The sequence below is a fragment of the Salvelinus fontinalis genome, chromosome 5 (genome assembly GCF_029448725.1).
Source record: "Salvelinus fontinalis isolate EN_2023a chromosome 5, ASM2944872v1, whole genome shotgun sequence".
NCBI classification, from domain to species: Eukaryota; Metazoa; Chordata; class Actinopteri; order Salmoniformes; family Salmonidae; genus Salvelinus; species Salvelinus fontinalis.
The window spans coordinates 10,122,113-10,143,326 of record NC_074669.1 but is presented as its reverse complement, the minus strand read 5'-3'; the positions used below and the strand labels follow the sequence as shown (position 1 = coordinate 10,143,326).

The window sequence follows — 21,214 nt, the reverse complement described above, 5'->3', positions numbered from 1 at the left end:
TCTATCCAAATCTACCAGTTATATGAACATCATATCTTCTGGAACCGAGAAGCAGGCAGTTTAATTTGGGCATGCATTTCATCCAAAATTCCGAATGCTGCCCCCTACCCTAGAGAAGTTAAGCTAATGTGTACAACACCATTTGAATATGGCATGTGTCAGTTATTGTCTGCAAAAAAGCTTAATGAAATTGCAGAACAAATTAACAACAGATATTCAGACTCTCAACATGCTTGGGACTGACACAAATGACTAATGATTGGCTGAAAGAAATTGATAAGAAGATTTGTGAGAGCTGTTTTGTTAGACTTGAGTGCAACTTTTAATGTCATTGATCATAACATATTAAGTGAAAAACATTGATGTTACGGATTAACATCCTCTGCCATATCATGGATGGACAGTTACCTATCCAATAGAACACAAAGGGTTTTCTTTAATGGAAGCCTCTCTTATACAAATTCGGTGTGATGCACCGCAGGGTAGCCGGCTTGGACCATTATTGTTTTCTGTGTTTTACTAATGACCTTTGACTGACCTTTATTAAAGACTGTGTATCCATACACACTGACGACTCAACAGTTTACACGTCGGCTGTAACAGTAAAATAAATAACTGACACCCTTAACATAGATCTCCAGTCAGTTTTCGAATGGGTAACTAGCAATAGTCTGGTGCTAAATATCTCAAACTGATAGCATCATTTTGGGGAAAAATGCCTCGCTCAACCCTACACCTTATCTGGATCTATTATTGAATAATGTGTCTTTATGGATTTAATTTTTTTATTTAACTCGGCAAGTCAGTTAAGAACACATTCTTATTTACAATGACGGCCTACCAAATGGCAAAAGGCCTCCTGCGGGGACGGGGGCTGGGATTAAAAATAAATTAAATAAAATTATACGACAAAAACACACAACACCACAACAGAGACAACACTACATAAAGAGAGACCCAAGAACACACACATACATGTAATAGTGCCAGACATGCACACAAACATATACAGTTGGCATTGCTGTCCTTTGTTTTAAAAGTATTATAAAAAAATTAAAAAAAGTGCATTGTTTGCTGTTTTCTTCTTTTTTCTCATTAGTTCATTCTCTTGGTTGTTGGTGCATTGAGGGGTTTTTGGGGGTGGAGAATGGATTTATTTGTTTAGTTTTTTTTCGGGGGGGGGGACGACTGTGGGAGGGGTCTCGAATGGTTGAGGGACAGCTATTGGGGAACTATGGGGGGATCTGGGAGGGTTCGGGTTTCACAAGATTGTGATCATGAAAAAGGAAACTATGACATTTTATATCACTATCATGCACACGCACCCTCACACATAAGGATGGCTCTGTTGCGGAAAGACTGATACATGTTTGATAGTGTCTTGATGCTGTATTGTTTGTCCTTCATGTTCTAATACTTTAATGTTTCCACTTCCTTGTGTTTTTTGTAATACATTTTTTTTGAATTAAAAGGGAAAAAAAGAGAGACATAAGACAACAACATAGCATGGCAGCAACACATGACAACACAACATGACAACAACATGGCAGCAACACAACATGTCAGCAGTGCAACATGGTAGCAGCACAAAACATGGTACAAACATTATTGGGCACAGACAACAGCACAAAGGGCAAGAAGGTAGAGACAACAATACATCACGTAAAGCAGCCACAACTGGCAGTAAGAGTGTGTATGATTGAGTCTTTGAATCAAGAGATTGAGATAAAACTGTCCAGTTTGAGTGTTTGTTGCAGCTCGTTCCAGTCGCTAGCTGCAGTGAACTGAAAAGAGGAGCGACCCAGGGATGTGTGTGCTTTGGGGACCTTTAACAGAATGTGACTGGCAGAACGGGTGTTGTATGTGGAGGATGAGGGCTGCAGTAGATATCTCAGATACAGGGGAGTGAAGTCTAAGAGGGTTTTATAAATAAGCAGGTATACAGAGATGACCAGTTTACCGAAGAGTATAGAGTGCAGTAATGTGTCCTATAAGGAGCATTGGTGGCAAAGCTGATGGCCAAATGATAAAGAACATCTAGCCGCACGAGAGCACCCTTACTTGCCGATCTATAAATTACGTCTCCATAATCTAGCAATCTACAATCTATCTATTGAACATGTTGAAGAGACTAAACTGCTGGGTGTCACCCTAGATAGCAAGCTATCATGGTCAACACATTTAAACTCATTGGCTACTAAAACGGTAAGAGGTCTGCCCATAATAAGGCATTGCTCTGCTTTCTTGACATCTCAGTGATACCATTTCATGTCTCTGCGTGAAGTTTGAAGGAAGTTGAAAACTGGCATTAGCCTTGTTGGCTGCAGATTGGCCGTTCCAAATGTTGCCGGACCCCAGGAATTCCACATGGGTTGTGCGCCCGTGGTACACTAAATTAGAAGGGTTGCAGCTACGGGGTTGGGAGCATCTGTAAAACCTACAGGGAGAGGAGCGAACAGGGATAGAAAACAAGGAACCCATCCAATCTACAGGGTAACACTCCAAATGCTTTTTGGTATTACATAGGTCTGTGGCGGTCATGACATTTTGTCAGCCGGTGACTGTCAAGCAAATAACTTTCACAAATTAACATAAACACGATTAGCATCTCCTGGCTTCGAGATATACAGTTGAAGTCGGAAGTTTACATACACTTAGGTTGGAGTCATTAAAACTAGTTTTTCAACCACTCCACAAATTTCTTGTTAACAAACTATGGTTTTGGCAAGTCGGTTAGGACATCTACTTGCATGACACAAGTCATTTTTCCAACAACTGTTTACAGACAGATTATTTCACTGTATCACAATTCCAGTGGGTCAGAAGTTTACATACACTAAGTTTACTGTGCCTTTAAACAGCTTGGAAAATTCCAGATAATTATGTCATGGCTTTAGAAGCTTCTGATAGGCTAATTGACATAATTTGAGTAAATTGGAGGTGCACCTGTGGATGTATTTCAAGGCCTAGCTTCAAGCCCTGACCTCAATCCTATAGAAAATGTGTGGGTAGTACTGAAAAAGTGTGTGCGAGCAAGGAGGCCTACAAACCTGACTCAGTTACACCAGCCATGTCAGGAGGAATGGGCCAAAATTCAACAAACTTATTGTGGGAAGCTTGTGGAAGGCTACCCGAAAACCTCTCTAGGATAGGGGTGCCGCTAGCGGCAAATTCAAAAAATACATTTTTTTTAAATATTTAACTTTCACACATTAACAAGTCCAATACAGCATATGAAAGGCAGACATCTTGTGAATCTAGCCAACATGTCCGATTTTTAAAATGTTTTACAGGGAAGACAAAATATGTAAATCTATTAGCTAACCACCTTAGCAAAAGACACCACTTTTCTTACTCCATCAGTTTTTTACTCCATCAGCAGCTATCACAAATTCGACCAAATTAAGATATATATAGCCACTAACCAAGAAACAACTTCCTAAGATGACAGTCTGATAACATATTTATTGTATAGCATATGTTTTTTTTTTTTTAAATGTGCATATTTATGGTATAAATCATAAATTACATTTCAGCTACACTCAAAAATTGCACCGAAAGTAGCCATAACATTTACAGACACCAACATCAAATACCTAATTACTCCTCATAAAACATTTCGGAGAAATACATACTGTGCAGCAATTGAAAAACAGGATTCTTGTGATTCCAGACAATAGTTCCGATTTATGAAATGTTTTACATCGAAAACTAAATGTAGCGCTAAATTAGCATAGCCACGCCAGACAGACACACTTGGGCGCGCGCGACCAGTTGACATGCACGACAGATATATGAAATAACATTATAAATTTGGTCTTACTTTGGCTGATCTTTCATCAGAATGTTGATCAAGTTGTCCTTAGTCCAGAAGAGTCGTTCAATCCATTCAGAATGGCAACTTTCCATCTTCATTTAGCAGGGGTACTAGTCTAGTGGCATGGATCTCTCCAACGTAAACAAAGGAAACATTACGGAACACGGCAAAACTCCCGAAAAAATTCAAATAATCTGATTAAACTATATTGAAAAAACATACATTACGATGACATGGTCTCATTTATCAAATCAAATCCGAGCTGGAGATAGTTCACATCAGAAACGGCAGCAAAACAAAACATGATATCTCTCCCAAGTCGCGCGCTTCTGACTTCCTGAAATTGACGGTCACGCCAAAGAAATAGGTCTTATTTCACGTCAGAACAAGATAAACGCAAGATTTCTCTTCTGACGTCCTCTTGACACCCAGAGGAAGGCGTACGAGGTGTGTTTAGGGTCATAGGTGGCATGACCATGTATAGGCAGAGCGTTGAAGCGAGCATAAACATCTTGCATTTTACTTCCTGGTCGGGGAAAGTGCTGCCAAAGGACTTGTGTTCCACTCAGAGAAAAAATTAAAACGGTTTTAGAAACTATAGACTCTTTTCTATCCAATAGTATTAACAATATGCACATTGTAAGAGCAAAAATATATTAGGAGGCCGTTTGAAAATTTGCACATATTTTCCAGTTTTTCCAAAACGCCCCCTATAGCCCCTAACAGGTTTTAAACAATTTAAAGGCAATGCTACCAAATACTAATTGAGTGTATGTAAACTTCTGACCCACTGGGAATGTGATGAAATAAATAAAAGCTGAAATTAATCATTCTCTCTTCTGTTATTCTGACATTTAACATTCTTAAAATAAAGTCGTGATCCTAACTGACCTAAGACAGATAATTTTTACTTGGATTAAATGTCAGGAATTGTGAAAAACGGAGTTTAAATATTATTTGGCTAAGGTGTATGTAAACTTCCGACTTCAACTGTATAGCCTACAAACCACTGATGCAGACCTTTGGAAAATCTACATAATTTTTTAAATAATAAATCAATTTAATATAGCCTACACCATCACAATAAAGCCATTATTTATTTTAGGTCTAAAGAAACATATTATGAAGAAAATGTAGTCTATTTCAGAAGAACAGAATAGCATAATCTGAGTTGTTAGGCCCTGATCTCGCTATGCCATATGGCTATGGGCTACACTAGTTCATTTAGCAGACAAGATTTTCTTAAAATTCTGTGGCATTATATTATTTTATAGTATGAAGAATACACATAGCTGAATAAAATAAAAATTCTATTTTCTCCAAACGATTTCTTAGGGTGTGCGCACATGCAGCTATTCTGTGTTGAGTGGTTAACAAAGAAACAGGTACTCCTATATGCTTAATTTAGAGTTATTAATGTAACTTTAGTTGTGATAAAAATGTTGGGCTATATATTTTATGCCTCCTTTTTCTTATGTTTGGATTTTTAATACATTCGAAGGCTCCATGATGCAACTCTAATAATGATTTGAAAAAAGTTGCATGAAAGGCATGAGCTCTGCTTTGTTTCTTGTGCAGGCTGCACACTTCATCAGTCTCTCATTCACAATTTGACAAGCACATGATAATATTCTCACCAGGATTTCTCGAATTTCCCGGTGGCATCCCCCTTGGTGTGGCCATAATGCCCCCCCCCAAAATCTATGCCTTTTGCGGCTAATGTGGCCGTTGTGCCCTTGGACTGAATATAATAATTATAATTCCCTTCTTCCGGTTGCCATTTGCAGTGCTCCGAAGCACCTCTCACTCACATGGCTCTCTCAGATATTTTTTGTATATGTGGACACCCCTTCAAATTGGAGGATTCGAGCACACAGCCATGCAATCTCCATAGACAAACATTGTCAGTAGACTGGTCCATACTGAAGAGCTCAGTGACTTTCAATGTGGCACCGTCATAGAATGCCACCTTTCCAACAAGTCAGTTCGTAACATTTATGCCCTGCTAGAGCTGCCTCGGTCAACTGTAAGTGCTGTTATTGTGAAGATGAAACGTCTAGGAGCAGCAACGTCTCAGCCGTGAAGTGGTAGGTCATACAAGCTCACAGAACGGGACGGCTGAAGCACTCTCATAAGTGGTGGAAAAAGTACCCAATTGTCATACTTGAGTAAAAGTAAAGATACCTTAATAGAAAACGACTCGAGTAAAAGTCAAAGTACTTGGTTTTAAATATACTTAAGTATCAAAAGTAAAAGTATAAATCATTTAAAAAAAAGACGGCACAATTACCTTGTTTTTGTTAATTTACAGATAGCCGGGGCACACAAGACATACTCAGACATAATTTACAAAGAAAGCATTTGTGATCAGAGGTAGGGATATTCTCCTGATAACTATGTGAAGTGGACCATTTTCCTGTCCTGCTAAGCATTCAAAATGTAATGAGTACTTTTGTGTGTAAGGGAAAATGTATGGAGTAAAAACTAAATTATTTTCTTTAGGAATGTAGTGAAGTAAAAGTTGTCAAAAATATAAATAGTAAAGTACAGATACCCCCAAAACACTACTTAAGTAGTACTTTCAAGTATTTTTACACCACTGGCTCTCATGAAGTATTACATTCGATTTTTGATTACAGAGTGATTCGAGTGACAATAGAGTGCTGAGTACCAGCCAGAATAGCAAGTTTGGTAGGCTACTAATGACCATCAGCAGCTTCAGAGGTTGGAGAAGCCTAGTTACCGTGACTAAATGGTCACAAGGAATTTAACTGCGGTCATGACTCGTGATCGCCGGTGTGGCGGTAATATGGTCACCATAACAAGCCCTAGCCAGGACCATTCACAGTTGAGCTCACTCAGTTTAGCTCAATGCTGATTGGGTATTATTATTATTAAAAACATTTATCAAGGGAGGCCAAATGGTTGCTGGCTTCCTTTGCAGTTAATGCTGCGGGCGGCAACAACGTCATACTATTTTGGACCAGACAGCATCAGATAGATGGCATACACATACAGAAGGGCTCTGTTTCGCTTGCTCTGATGCTTTTTCCAGTGAGATACATTCAGCCTCTTGCGAATTGAAGGAAAATTATGAAACACAGAGCGACTAAAGATACATTTGCTCTATATCTTGTATTTATTCTAATGTATCCCATTGAGAGAGACATTGAAAATTAAACCAAACTCGTGGTCCACTCCACACTCACCCGCATAGGACCAGTCGATGTCATCAGCGAATTTGCGCTGGGCGGCCTGGGCCCGGTGTCCGTATCCTTGCACAGGTCCAGCTGCAACAGAAATCAACTCTTTCTCAAAAACAGCTCTGTTTAAGGCCTCTATGACCAAAAATGTAATTTCATTAAATCAGGCATAATTATTATCATGGAATCAGAATTATCATACGTTCACACAGCCTCTCAATCCTCCTGAGTTGGTCTGGTTTTATTTGAGAATTGAAAGACATCCATATTCCTTTGAGGGATCAACCTCATGATACACTCATTCCAAAAGATCATTGGAAAAACAAACAATTTGTTATTACACATTACAATATTGCAAATAAGCCATTATGGATAGTGCAACATTGAGAAAATCTCAGCAAAAGAAACGCTCTCTGAGCTTGTACAATAAAACGGTCGGTTATGTTTTCCTTCTGAAGAAATTTCCTCCAGTTTGGGAATAATGAGTAAGACTCAGATCTACAGCACACAGACTATTAACATAATGCACTCTGGGGGACGTCTGTGGAGTACATCCATGTGTGTTTGTTCACGTGTCTCTAAAAACCACACACATCACCAGACATAATAATCCCTGCTTTTCACTGTCATTTGAACTAGTGCTGCAGAATGATTAGGAGGTGATAGTGTATCATTATGATGCCCTACTAGTCATGTCTGGGTAATGAATTGGAGCCAGAGCTCTCAGGGCCACACTGCCAGGTTATTATGGAAGAGTTACAGTCTGTCAGAACCAAAATGCCTCATTAGCATAGCTAGCACAAAGCAACTGCTCACTAAAGCATAGGGAAACCAAATACACCAAACGTTCTCCTGCAGCGTTAATAACTCCAAATGTTTCCAAAACGCAGGGAAGTCAGGTAGTGACCCCTTTCCCGGAGCGACTGAAACAGCACCCAATGTTCTGTAACATCACTGTGAATGTTGCTGATCAAAACCAGACCAACTGACTAGAAAAGAGGGTGGATTACCTGCTTCACCTTTTGCAACCATAATCAACCTTAAAAAATGCATTCCTCCATGCTTTAGCATCTACAAAATATTGTCATCTATGGGATAAAATGAACTTGTTTTCCTATATGACAAACAAATTCACTTAGTGATACTTCGTGATTTTCCCCCAGAATCAGATGGACTGATGTTTATGTTTATGTCTCTGTGTCCAGTATGAAGAAAGTTAGAGGTACTATAGTGAGCCAATGCTAACTAGCATTAGCACAATGACTGAAAATCTATGGGTACCTGCTAGCATCTGACTCTGGGGAAGTAGATATAGGGCCTTATTGCCAAAATCCCAAAGTGTACCTTTCAAAATGCACTCAGTACTCGAAACGCCTATGTAAAAAAAGACATAGCACGGTTGGGGTCAGCACAATAGTCTGAAAAGGGTCTTAAACCATGACAAAGTCTTGGCCTGATCTGACTCTAGTTGGATGAAGATAAAGAGGAGGCCTCATGCTGTGTTTGACTATTTTCATGTTTGGCTGGGATATATTGTCAATCTAATACGGGATTATATGTCTCCGAGTACCAGAAACAAGCTGTCCCTCTCGCAGGACAGAAATGTGTGGTTTATGACCAAGCAAAAGTCTCCTTCACTCATAATCTTCCCAAAGTATCATACAGTAACTCTTGATTTAAAAAGTGATCATTGAGGATATCATCCAAAAGGTGCAAACGGTTATAAAATAAAATAATAATTACCTAGGAAGGTAGAATAAAGTAATAAATAGCTCTCTTTTCTTTTCTCATACTCTTCATATTCAGCTCTATCTGGTGGTCTTCCTCACATTGTTGGACCTCAGTTGTCCATGCCTGTTTAACACCGTGGTCAGCCAAGGGTCGTGTTGGCCTTAAACCAAAGTGTTTTCTTTCCAACACAGGGATATCACTACCATGGCTTCCCATCTTCCTCTCCCTTGCTGATCTGAGAGATATAAGATCAGCAAGATATCTAAGATATTTGGCTTATCCCAACTTTTCATATTATTTTACACGTCCTATTCTTTATTTTTTTCTCCCTTTTTCTCTCCAATTTCATGATATCCAATTGGTAGTTACAGTCTTCTCTCATCGCTGCAACTCCTGTGTGGACTCAGGAGAGGCGAAGGTTTGAGAGCCGGGCGTCACCCGAAACACGACCCTGCCAAGCCGCACTGCTGCTTGACTCAAATGCCCAATTAACCCAGAAGCCAGCCTCTAGGAGGAAACACCGTACACCTGGCTACTGTGTCAGCGTGCACTAACCAGGACGACGCTGGGCCAATTGTGCTCCGCCCCATTGGTCTCCCGGTCAGCTGCGACAGAGCCTGGACTCGAACCCAGAATCTCTAGTGGCACAGACCACTGCGCCATTCGGGAAGCAACATGTCCTATTCTTTTACCTGTCCTATTATTTCACCTGCTCAATTATTGTACCTATCCTATTCTTGTGCTATTCTTTAACACTCAGGAGGCAACATGTCCTAACTTCCGGCGCCGACCGAGATGGCCGCCTCGCTTCGCGTTCCTTGGAAAATATGCAGTATTTTGTTTTTTTATGTGTTATTTCTTACATTGGTACCCCAGGTGATCTTAGGTTTCATTACATACAGTCGGGAGGAACTACTGAATATACGATTAACGTCAACTAACCATCGTTCCTACCAGGAATATGACTCCCGAAACGGATCCAGTGTTTTGCCTTCCACCCAATACAATGGATCTGATCCCAGCCGGCGACCCTACGCGACGCCGTAAAAGGGGCAAACGTAGCGGTCTCCTGGTCATGCTTCGGAGACGGGCACATCGCGCTCCACTCCCTAGCATACTACTCGCCAATGTCCAGTCTCTTGACAATAAGGTTGATGAAATCCGAGCACGGGTAACATTCCAGAGAGACATCAGGGATTGCAACGTGCTCTGCTTCACGGAAACATGGCTAACTCAAGAGACGCTAACGGAGTCGGTGCAGCCAGCTGGTTTCTTCACGCATCGCACCGACAGAAAAAAACATCTTTCTGGTAAGAAGAGGGGCGGGGGGGTATGCCTCATGATTAACGAGACGTGGTGTGATCATCATAACAACACACAGGAACTCAAGTCATTCTGTTCACCTGATCTAGAACTCCTCACAATCAAATGTCGACCGCATTATCTACCAAGGGAATTCTCTTCGATCATAATCACAGCCGTATATATTCCCCCCCAAGCAGACACATCGATGGCCCTGAACGAACTCTATCTGACTCTTTGTAAACTGGAAACCACACACCCTGAGGCTGCATTCATCTTTGCTGGGGATTTTAACAAGGCTAATCTAAAAACAAAACTCCCTAAATTCTATCAGCATATCGATTGTGCTACCAGGGCTGGTAAAACCCTGGATCATTGTTATACTAACTTCCGCGAGGCATATAAGGCCCTCCCCCGCCCTCCTTTCGGAAAAGCTGACCACGACTCCATCTTGTTGATTCCAGCCTACAAACAGAAACTAAAACAACAAGCTCCCGCGCTCAGGTCTGTTCAACGCTGGTCCGACCAATCTGATTCCACGCTTCAAGACTGCTTCGATCACACGGATTGGAATATGTTCCGCATTGCGTCCAACAACAACATTGAAGAATATGCTGATTCGGTGAGCGAGTTCATTAGGAAGTGCATTGACGATGTCGTACCCACAGCAACGATTAAAACATTCCCAAACCAGAAACCGTGGATTGACGGCAGCATTCGCGTGAAACTGAAAGCGCGAACCACTACTTTTAACCAGGGCAAGGTGACCGGAAACATGACCGAATACACACAGTGTAGCTATTCTCTCCGCAAGGCTATCAAACAGGCTAAGTCCCAGTACAGAGACAAAATAGAATCGCAATTCAACAGCTCAGACTCAAGAGGTATGTGGCAGGGTCTACAGTCTATCACGGATTACAAAAAGAAAACCAGCCCCGTCGCGGACCAGGATGTCTTGCTCCCAGACAGGCTAAATAACTTTTTTGCCCGCTTTGAGGACAATACAGTGCCACTGACACGGCCCGCTACCAAAACCTGCGGGCTCTCCTTCACTGCAGCCGAGGTGAGTAAAACATTTAAACGTGTTAACCCTCGCAAGGCTGCAGGCCCAGACGGCATTCCCAGCCGCGTCCTCAGAGCATGCGCAGACCAGCTGGCTGGTGTGTTTACGGACATATTCAATCAATCCTTATCCCAGTCTGCTGTTCCCACATGCTTCAAGAGGGCCACCATTGTTCCTGTTCCCAAGAAAGCTAAGGTAACTGAGCTAAACGACTACCGCCCCGTAGCACTCACTTCCGTCATCATGAAGTGCTTTGAGAGACTAGTCAAGGACCATATCACCTCCACCCTACCGGACACCCTAGACCCACTCCAATTTGCTTACCGACCCAATAGGTCCACAGACGACGCAATCGCAACCACACTGCACACTGCCCTAACCCATCTGGACAAGAGGAATACCTATGTGAGAATGCTGTTCATCGACTACAGCTCAGCATTTAACACCATAGTACCCTCCAAACTCGTCATCAAGCTCGAGACCCTGGGTCTCGACCCCGCCCTTTGCAACTGGGTCCTGGACTTCCTGACGGGCCGCCCCCAGGTGGTGAGGGTAGGTAACAACATCTCCACCCCGCTGATCCTCAACACTGGGGCCCCACAAGGGTGCGTTCTGAGCCCTCTCCTGTACTCCCTGTTCACCCACGACTGCGTGGCCATGCACGCCTCCAACTCAATCATCAAGTTTGCGGACGACACTACAGTGGTAGGCTTGATTACCAACAACGACGAGACGGCCTACAGGGAGGAGGTGAGGGCCCTCGGAGTGTGGTGTCAGGAAAATAACCTCACACTCAACGTCAACAAAACAAAGGAGATGATTGTGGACTTCAGGAAACAGCAGAGGGAGCACCCCCCTATCCACATCGACGGGTCAGTAGTGGAGAAGGTGGAAAGTTTTAAGTTCCTCGGTGTACACATCACGGACAAACTGAATTGGTCCACCCACACAGACAGCGTTGTGAAGAAGGCGCAGCAGCGCCTCTTCAACCTCAGGAGGCTGAAGAAATTCGGCTTGTCACCAAAAGCACTCACAAACTTCTACAGATGCACAATCGAGAGCATCCTGTCGGGCTGTATCACCGCCTGGTACGGCAACTGCTCCGCCCACAACCGTAAGGCTCTCCAGAGGGTAGTGAGGTCTGCAGAACGCATCACCGGGGGCAAACTACCTGCCCTCCAGGACACCTACACCACCCGATGTCACAGAAAGGCCATAAAGATCATCAAGGACAACAACCACCCAAGCCACTGCCTGTTCACCCCGCTATCATCCAGAAGGCGAGGTCAGTACAGGTGCATCAAAGCAGGGACCGAGAGACTGAAAAACAGCTTCTATCTCAAGGCCATCAGACTGTTAAACAGCCACCACTAACATTTAGCGGCCGCTGCCAACATACTGACTCAACTCCAGCCACTTTAAAAATGGGAATTGATGGAAATTATGTAAAAATGTAAAACAATGCCACCTAATATAATGTTTACATACCCTACATTACCCATCTCATATGTATATGTATATACTGTACTCTATATCATCTACTGCATCTTGCCATCTTTATGTAATACATGTACCACTAGCCACTTTAAACTATGCCACTTTATGTTTACATACCCTACAGTACTAATCTCATTTGTATATACCGTACTCTATACCATCTACTGCATCTTGCCTATGCCGTTCTGTACCATCACTCATTCATATATCTTTATGTACATATTCTTTATCCCTTTACACTTGCGTGTATAAGGTAGTAGTTGTGGAATTGTTAGGTTAGATTACTTGTTGTTATTACTGCATTGTCGGAACTAGAAGCACAAGCATTTCGCTACACTCGCATTAACATCTGCTAACCATGTGTATGTGACTAATAAAATTTGATTTGATTTGATTCTTTTACCTGTCCTATTCTTTCACCTGTCTTATTCTTAAAGTTCAGTGCGGATGAGGGAACGGGTACAAGGACAGGATGCATGTTATGACCATTGAGATACATCCCCAGTGTCTCTGTCTCGCTGACCTTCTGACACAGACTATACAGAAAGGAATGCTAGCCAGCAATTATGTTTTCCACTACTGGGACGCAAATCAGCCAATTCATGTCGCTGTATTCCCCCACCCCCCCGGTTGGACATACGGAGCTCAGTAGTTGTGGATCTTACTATGTCCATCTCCTACTACAACTACTGAGCTCCCTCTCTCCCTCTCTCTACATCTCTTTCTCTCACTCTGAATAAACGAGAAAGGAACCTGCTAAATTATGGACCAACTCTTCAGGGGGAAATGGACTATAGAGTGTGTAAACAATTGCTTTGACATGAAACACCTGTCCATTTCCAGCACCAGTTCGTTCAATAGGTACGATTCTATTACACAATGTGTGTGTGTGTGTGTGTGTGTGTGTGTGTGTGTGTGTGTGTGTGTGTGTGTGTGTGTGTGTGTGTGTGTGTGTGTGTGTGTGTGTGTGTGTGTGTGTGCATGCACGTCTGCTTGACACCATATGTGTGCGTGTGTGTGTTGTACATTTGGCGGTGTTGTGTTTGCGCGTGTGTGTGCAGTCAAGTGCACCATTCATCTCCCTATTTCCTTTCAATAGAGGATTACAGTCTGGCTCGTCTTACACTTGCTTTGTCTGGTGATTGTCCTTGACCATGACGAATGGCATTACCTTTCCTTTTTAAGGATCACTGGTGCATCTGTGACTGAAAGGGAACAGGTAAGCTTTCTTACACTGACAATCTTGGGTGATTGTGGCGCAATGCCTCCATTTGTGGCTGTTATGGATGAAAAGTACAATTGGCTAGACAAACATTGAGTATCTTTCAAAAATGCATTGTGAGAAAATACTCAACGATGTAAAAAGGATCTATTTTAAATTACTTGTACAGTGCTACATCTCATCTACAGGTTTTTCTATATTTTTACTATTTTCTACATTGTAAAATAACAGTGAAGACATCAAAACTATGCAATAACACATATGGAATCATGTAGTAAAAAAAAGTGTTAAACAAATCAAAACGTATTTTATATTTGAGATTCTTCAAAGTAGCCACCCTTTGCCTTGACAGCTTCGCAGACTCTTGCCATTCAACCAGCTTCATGAGGTAATCACCTGGAATGCATTCCAATTAACAAGGAGTGCCTTGTTAAAAGTTCATTTGTGGAATTTCTTTCCTTCTTAATGTGTTTGAGCCAATCAGTTGTGTTGAGTAGGTATGTTCAAACTTTTGACTGGTACTGTAGCTATAACAAGAGGTCCGTGCCAAGTAACTGATAGCTACACTCCCAGACAGGCAGGTAGCCTAACACACAGAGAGAGAGAGAGAGACAGAGACAGAGAGACAGAGAGACAGAGAGACAGAGAGACAGAGAGACAGAGAGACAGAGAGACAGAAAGAGAGAGACACACACACAGAGATAGACATACACAGAGAGAGAGACACATAGTGAGAGAGAGAGACACACAGAGAGAGGACAGAGAGAGACCTAGAGAGAGAGACACACACACAGAGAGCGTGAGAGAGACACACACAGAGAGAGAGACACACACAGAGAGAGAGACACACACACAGAAAGAGAGAGAGAGAGAAACACACAAAGAGAGAGAGAGACACACACAGAGAGAGACATACACAGAGAGAGAGAGAGAGAGAGAGAGAGAGAGAGAGAGAGAGAGAGACACACACACACAAAGACAGAGAGAGAGACACACACACACACAAAGACAGAGAGAGAGACACACACAGAGAGAGGAGAGAGAGACATACACAGAGAGAGAGACACACACAGAGAGGGAGCAAGAGAAAGACACAGAGAAAGAGAGACACACACACAGAGAGAGAGACACAGAGAAAAGAGAGAGACAGAGCGAGAGAGAGACACACACACAGGGAGAAGAGAGAGAGAGAGACACACACAGAGAGAAAGAGACACACACAGAGAGAAAGAGACACACACAGAGAGAAAGAGACACACACAGAGAGAAAGAGACACACACAGAGAGAAAGAGACACACACGGGGAGAGGAGAGAGAGAGAGACACACACACGGGAGAGGAGAAAGAGAGAGAGAGGCTCATGCTCAACATGAACAACAACTCTATTAATTCAGAATAGAAAAAAAAGTAACTTTGAAGCTAGGGGGCAGTATTTTTATGTTTGGAAAAATAACGTAAAAAGTAAACGGCCTATTTCTCAGGCCCAGATGCTAGAATATGCATATAAATTGGCAGACTAGGATAGAAAACACTCTGTCAAAATATTGTCTGTGAGTATAACAGCTCTGATTTTGCAGGCGAAAGCCTGATTTTGCAGGAAATCCAACCAGGAAGTGCCTCTTATTTTGAAAAATCCCTGTTCCATTGCCTGCCTTTCCTCCATTTAAAGGGATATCAACCAGATTCCTTTTCCTATGGCTTCCACAGGGTGTGAACAGTCTTTAGACATAGTTTCAAGCTTTAATTCTGAAAAATTAGTGAAATTTATCACATCGCGTCAGTGGACTGCCAGATGTCCTTCGATTAGTTCATGCGCGACAGTGGTAGCTCAACATTTTCTTTCTCTCTTGTATTGAATAGTTTACCGTACGGTTGAAATATTATTGATTATTTATGTTAAAAATAACCTGAGGATTGATTATAAAAAAGGTTTGACATGTTTCTACCAACTTTACGGATACTATTTGGAATTTGTCTGCCCGTCATAACCTGCACGAGCCTGTGGATTACTCAACAAAACGCGCCAACTAAATGGAGGTTTTTGGATATAAAAATAATCTTTATCAAACAAAACGAACATTTATTGTGTAACTGGGAGTCTCGTGAGTGCAAACATCCGAAGATCATCAAAGGTAAGCGATTAATTTTATTGCTTTTCTGACTTTCGTGACCAAGCTACTTTGCTGCTAGCTGTTTGTAATGTTTTGTCTACTGATCGATGTCCTCACACAAACGCTTGGTTTGCTTTCGCTGTAAAAGTTATTTTCAAAATCTGATACAACAGGTGGATTAACAACAAGCTAAGCAGTGTTTTGGTATATTGCACTTGTGATTTCATGAAATTAAATATTTTTAGTAATTTAATTTGAATTTGGCGCTCTGCAATTCAGCGGATGTTGATGAAAATGATCCCGCTAAAGGGATCTGTTCGCCAAGAGGTTAAGAAGTTGACTCTAGCTAGCTAGCTAGCTACACAACAAAGACCTAGCCAGCAGACTAACAAGCTAGCCAGAAGAAACGAGCTAGAACAAACCTAGCAAGGGGAGTTAATACAACTTCATCAAACGACCACACTGAGTGAGTAAACCAAAAAGGAGCACGGACTAACTTTAAACATATCTTCTGTTTTTTTGTGTGAAGATTTGTCACTCTTTTTGCTTGTTTTTGAATTAAATTAGCGCTAACTAGCAACAGCAGCAGACAAACAAATCAGTTGCTATGGCAACGGGGCAGCGGAACAGAGCAGCACCAGCAATAGTAGAGGAGCCCACAGGCACCATGTCCCCACTCCCCCTCAGCGCTGAGTCCATTCTCTACCCTCCAGAGGCCAAAAATGACACAACGAGGAAAGCTTTTAAACAGACACTACTAAAGGGGAGGCCAGAAACCCTTTTTGCAGACCTCTACAAAAACGTTGATGTGAGTAATCTCATCTTCCTCACTGACCAGCCAAATTCATGGCGCTCAGCAGTCTGCTCTCACTACCCATCCATAAAGAAAGAGGGAATCTGTAATGGGTGGAAGCTGAAAATCATAGAGACAGATGACCCTGACAGCACCATGATAACAATCAACCTCTACAAGACTGGGACTGTTATGGTGCAAGGTAACATTAGGCTGTTTGAAACAGACTTTCAGACCATTAAGGAGAGAGCGGAGAGAGAGAAGGACACCACCAGTGACATGCCCTCCCACAAGACAAACTCCACCAGCAACACCCTTACCCCTACTATCCCCACCCAAAAAGGCACATCCAGCACCTCTCTTCCCAGCATAGTGGAGGACACGCCCCAGGAGGAGAGCGACCCCCTCAGTGCAGAGCAGGCTCAGGCCCTCCTCACCACCATGGCTGCCATGAGGGATGAGTTCACCAAACTGGAGGGGGAAGTGGTCCTGCTCAGGGAGAGCGTGAGCAAGCAGCAACCAGACAACCACACCATAGAGGAGCTCCTAACCAAGGTGAGGACAGAGCAGGACAGCAGCCTTGCAACACAGCTGAAAAAGGTTCAGCAAGAGAGAGACGGACTCAAGAGAGAGCTGGCTGATCTAATAAAGGAGGTCAGAGAGCTCCAAAAAGACAGGCAGAGCAGCAATAAGGAGCTGACCACACTAAGAGAGGAGCTGCAGGAGAGAAAGAGAACAGAGGACAGGCTGCAGGAGCAGCTCTATGACCTGCCCTCACACAGCAGAGGACCCACCTCAACCAGCCAGGCTTCCCCAGCCCTGCCTGCTGCACCCCTCCTCCCCAACCCACAGAACAGCCTCCCACTGACAGCGGCACAGACCAGCCACACCCCAGCTCCAACACCCTCCAGCCCCCCCTCTGCCCCCTCCAGACCAGAGGAAACACTGGCTGACATTGTCCTGTTGATGGACTCAAATGGGTAGTTTGAGCAACGACCTGCGTACTCAGCATGAGAGGGTGGCGACTTCACTACAGGGAGTGATTGAGAAGGCCTCCGCAATCTTCCCCAACTCAAGAATCGTGGCGTCAACCCTTCTACAGAGGAAGGACTTCCACCCTTCTTTATCCAAAGAATAAACGCCAGCCTCTCGCCGGACTGCGGCCTGCGACCCAATGTACACCTGGCCCACCATCCCACCCTCGATCTGGACTGTCTCTATGACCATGTTCACCTGTACAGGGAGACAGTCCCCATCCTTGCCAAGACTCTCAAGGACGTCGCTTTAAACCGCAGCCCGAACTCTCCACCAAGGAACAACGGAGTAATCTCCACCCCACCGAGATCACCGAGACAACACCCCGGACCAGCACCCTGGACCCCCCAGCCAAGACCACAGCACCACCAACCTCAATGCCCACCACAGCCAGCTCAGCACAGACCACCCCAGCCCAGCTTCAGAGCCACCCAGATGAGGCTTCCCACCACCCTGACCCCACCGCAGACCCACACTTGGAGGAGCCACAGCCCAGCAGGCAGAGCTACGCACAGGCTGTGAGAGGAGCAACTGGCCCAGCCCCCACCAACCAAATTAGTGACATTAAACAAATGCTGAGTCTACTATGCTCACATGTGATAGGCCGAGGGTCATGGTAAGATGAGCACAAGAACTCCACCATCCTCACACTACATCCACCCAAGTGGCATGACACGAATTCTATCTTAAATGATAAACAAATCACATTTGCAAAATAAGAGTTTACTTCAATTGAAAAATCCTATTTTAATAGTTCTTGTTGGATTGTGAGTGTTTGTCTCATTTTGAAGGTAAAGGGAAAAAAGTTATGAAATCTTTTTACGTTGCATGTTGGAATTTACAATGATTGAAGTCCTCTGCTTTTGGGCTAAAGAGCAGAAACCCAGACTTCCTGAAAGAAATTGATGATGTTGATATTGTAGTACTACAGGAAACATGGTGCAGAGGTGATGTTTCCACTGGCTGTCCACTAGGTTATAGGGAGATAATCATACCATCCACTAAATTAAAAGGAATCAAACAGGGCAGAGACTCAGGGGGAATGCTAATATGGTATAAATCTGAACTAATTAATTCAATCGAATTGATCAAAACAGGAGAAGTCTTTATCTGGTTAAAAATCAACAAGGAGCCTATATTGACAGATAAAAACGTCTTCCTCTGTGCCACATACATTCCTCCCTCAGAATCACCCTACTTCAATGAAGAGAGTTTCTCCATTCTAGAGGGGGAGATTAGTCACTTTCAGGCCCAAGGCAACGTACTGGTCTGTGGAGACCTGAATGCTAGAACAGCAGAAGAACTAGACACTATTAACAGTCATGGGGATAAACACCTACCAGGAAGCAACAACCTTTCCCTCCCCACATACCCCCACAGAAACAACTATGACAAAGTGAAAAACAAAAACGGAGTACAGCTCCTAAAGCTCTGTCGAACACTGGGTCTGTACATAGTCAATGGCAGGCTGAGAGGGGACTCTTTTGGTAGGTACACCTAAAGCTCATCCCTTGGTAGCAGCACTGTAGACTACTTCCTCACCGACTTAAACCCAGAGTCTCTCAGAGCCTTCACAGTCAGCCGACTCTCTCAGACCACAGTAAAATCACAGTGTATCTGAGAAGAGCAGAACCCAACCATGAAGCATCACGGCCCAATAAATGACATGGTACTAAACAGGCCTATAGATGGAGTGCAAACAGTACAGACATCTACCAAAAAGCAATTAGTAGCCAAAAAATACAATCTCTCCTGGACAACCTTTTAGCCTTAACATTCTCCTACAGCAACGAAGGTGTAAATTTGGCCATTTGGAACATAAACTTTATAATTTGACAAATTAGCCTCATTGGCTAATCTAAAGAAGCATAAGAGCAAACCAGAAATAACATAACATGAAAAATGGTTTGATAATGATTGCAAAAATCTAAGAAAGTCATTGAGAAATATATCTAATCAAAAACACAGAGAACCAGACAACAAAAATATACACCTTCAATACAGTGAAACACTGAAGCAATACAAACACACCCTAAGAACAAACATTAACATATGTTATTAAATCAATGTACACTAAAAATAAATGTGAGGTTAAAATTGGCAACAAGCAAACAGACTTCTTCTCTCAGGGGCGGGGAGTGAAACAGGGCTGCCCAATAAGTCCAACACTATTTAACATCTACATTAATGAATTGGCAAAAACATTAGAAGAATCGGCAGCACCTGGTATCACCCTACACAACACTGAAATCAAGTGTCTGCTGTACGCAGATGACCTGGTGCTGCTGTCTCCCACTAAAGAGGGTTACAGCAGCACCTAGATCTTCTTCACAGGTTCTGTCAGACCTGGGCTCTGACCGTTAACATAAAAAAAAATATATATAATGATATTCCAAAAAAGGTCTGGAAATCAGGACGACAAATATAAATTCCATTTGGACACAGTTCTATTAGAACACACCAAAAACTACACATATCTAGGACTAAATATCAGCAACACAGGTAGCTTTCACATGGCTGTGAATGAGCTGAGAGACAAAGCAAGAAGAGCATTCTATGCCATTAAAAGGAACATCAAAATCGAAATTCCAATTAGAATCTGGCTCAACATTTTCCAATCGGTTATAGAACCAATTGCTCTATATGGCAGTGAAGTATGGGGTCCACTCTCTAATAATGAATTCACCAAATGGGACAAACATCCAATTGAAATACTGCATGCAGAGTTGTGCAAGACTGTATTGCAAGTGCAAAGACAAACTACAAATAACGCATTTAGAGCAGAATTGGGCCAATACCGCCTCCTCATTCGTATAGAAAAAAGAGCCATCAAATTTTACAACCATCTAAAAACAAGTGACCCCAAAACATTCCATCACACAGCTCTACAATGTCAAGAGATGAAACCCGAGAAGAGTCCCCTCAGCCAGCTGGTTCTGAGGCTCAGTTCACAAACCCAAACCAACCCCATAGAGCCTCAGGACAGCACTCAGAAAATCTGGCCCAACCAAATCATCACAAAACAAGAATAAAATGATATCACCTATTGGAAAGACACCACAACAAATCAAAGTAAACTTCAATGCTATTTGGCTCTAAACAGACAGTACATGGTAGCAGACTATCTGACCACTGTGACTGATAGAAAACTGAGGAAAACACTGACTAGGTACAGACTCAGTGAGCACAGTCTGGCTATAGAGACCGGTCGTCACAGACAAACCTGGCTGCCCAGAGAGGACAGTCTGGCTATAGAGACTGGTCGTCACAGACAAACCTGGCTGCCCAGAGAGGACAGTCTGGCTATAGAGACCGGTCGTCACAGACAAACCTGGCTGCCCAGAGAGGTCAGGCTGTGCTCACTCTGCTCCAGGGGAGAGGTAGAGACAGAGCTGCATTTCCTATTACACTGTGACAAATACTCAGACCTAAGAGAATAT

General features: G+C 43.0%; 1 protein-coding gene across 6 annotated transcripts in view; it reads right to left on the bottom strand.

The window, feature by feature from the left end:
* LOC129855080 (receptor-type tyrosine-protein phosphatase zeta-like) overlaps positions 1-21,214 on the bottom strand; it is a 119,367-nt gene that overhangs the window by 61,692 nt on the left and 36,461 nt on the right. For 5 of the 6 annotated variants that reach the window (XM_055922373.1, XM_055922374.1, XM_055922377.1 and 2 more), the window contains exon 2: positions 7,027-7,107. In XM_055922373.1, coding sequence (XP_055778348.1) covers positions 7,027-7,107 — 81 coding nt within the window. Of the gene's footprint in view, positions 1-3,823; positions 4,251-7,026; positions 7,108-21,214 lie in introns of those variants that run through there. The other variant, XM_055922378.1, reaches the window with a different exon arrangement.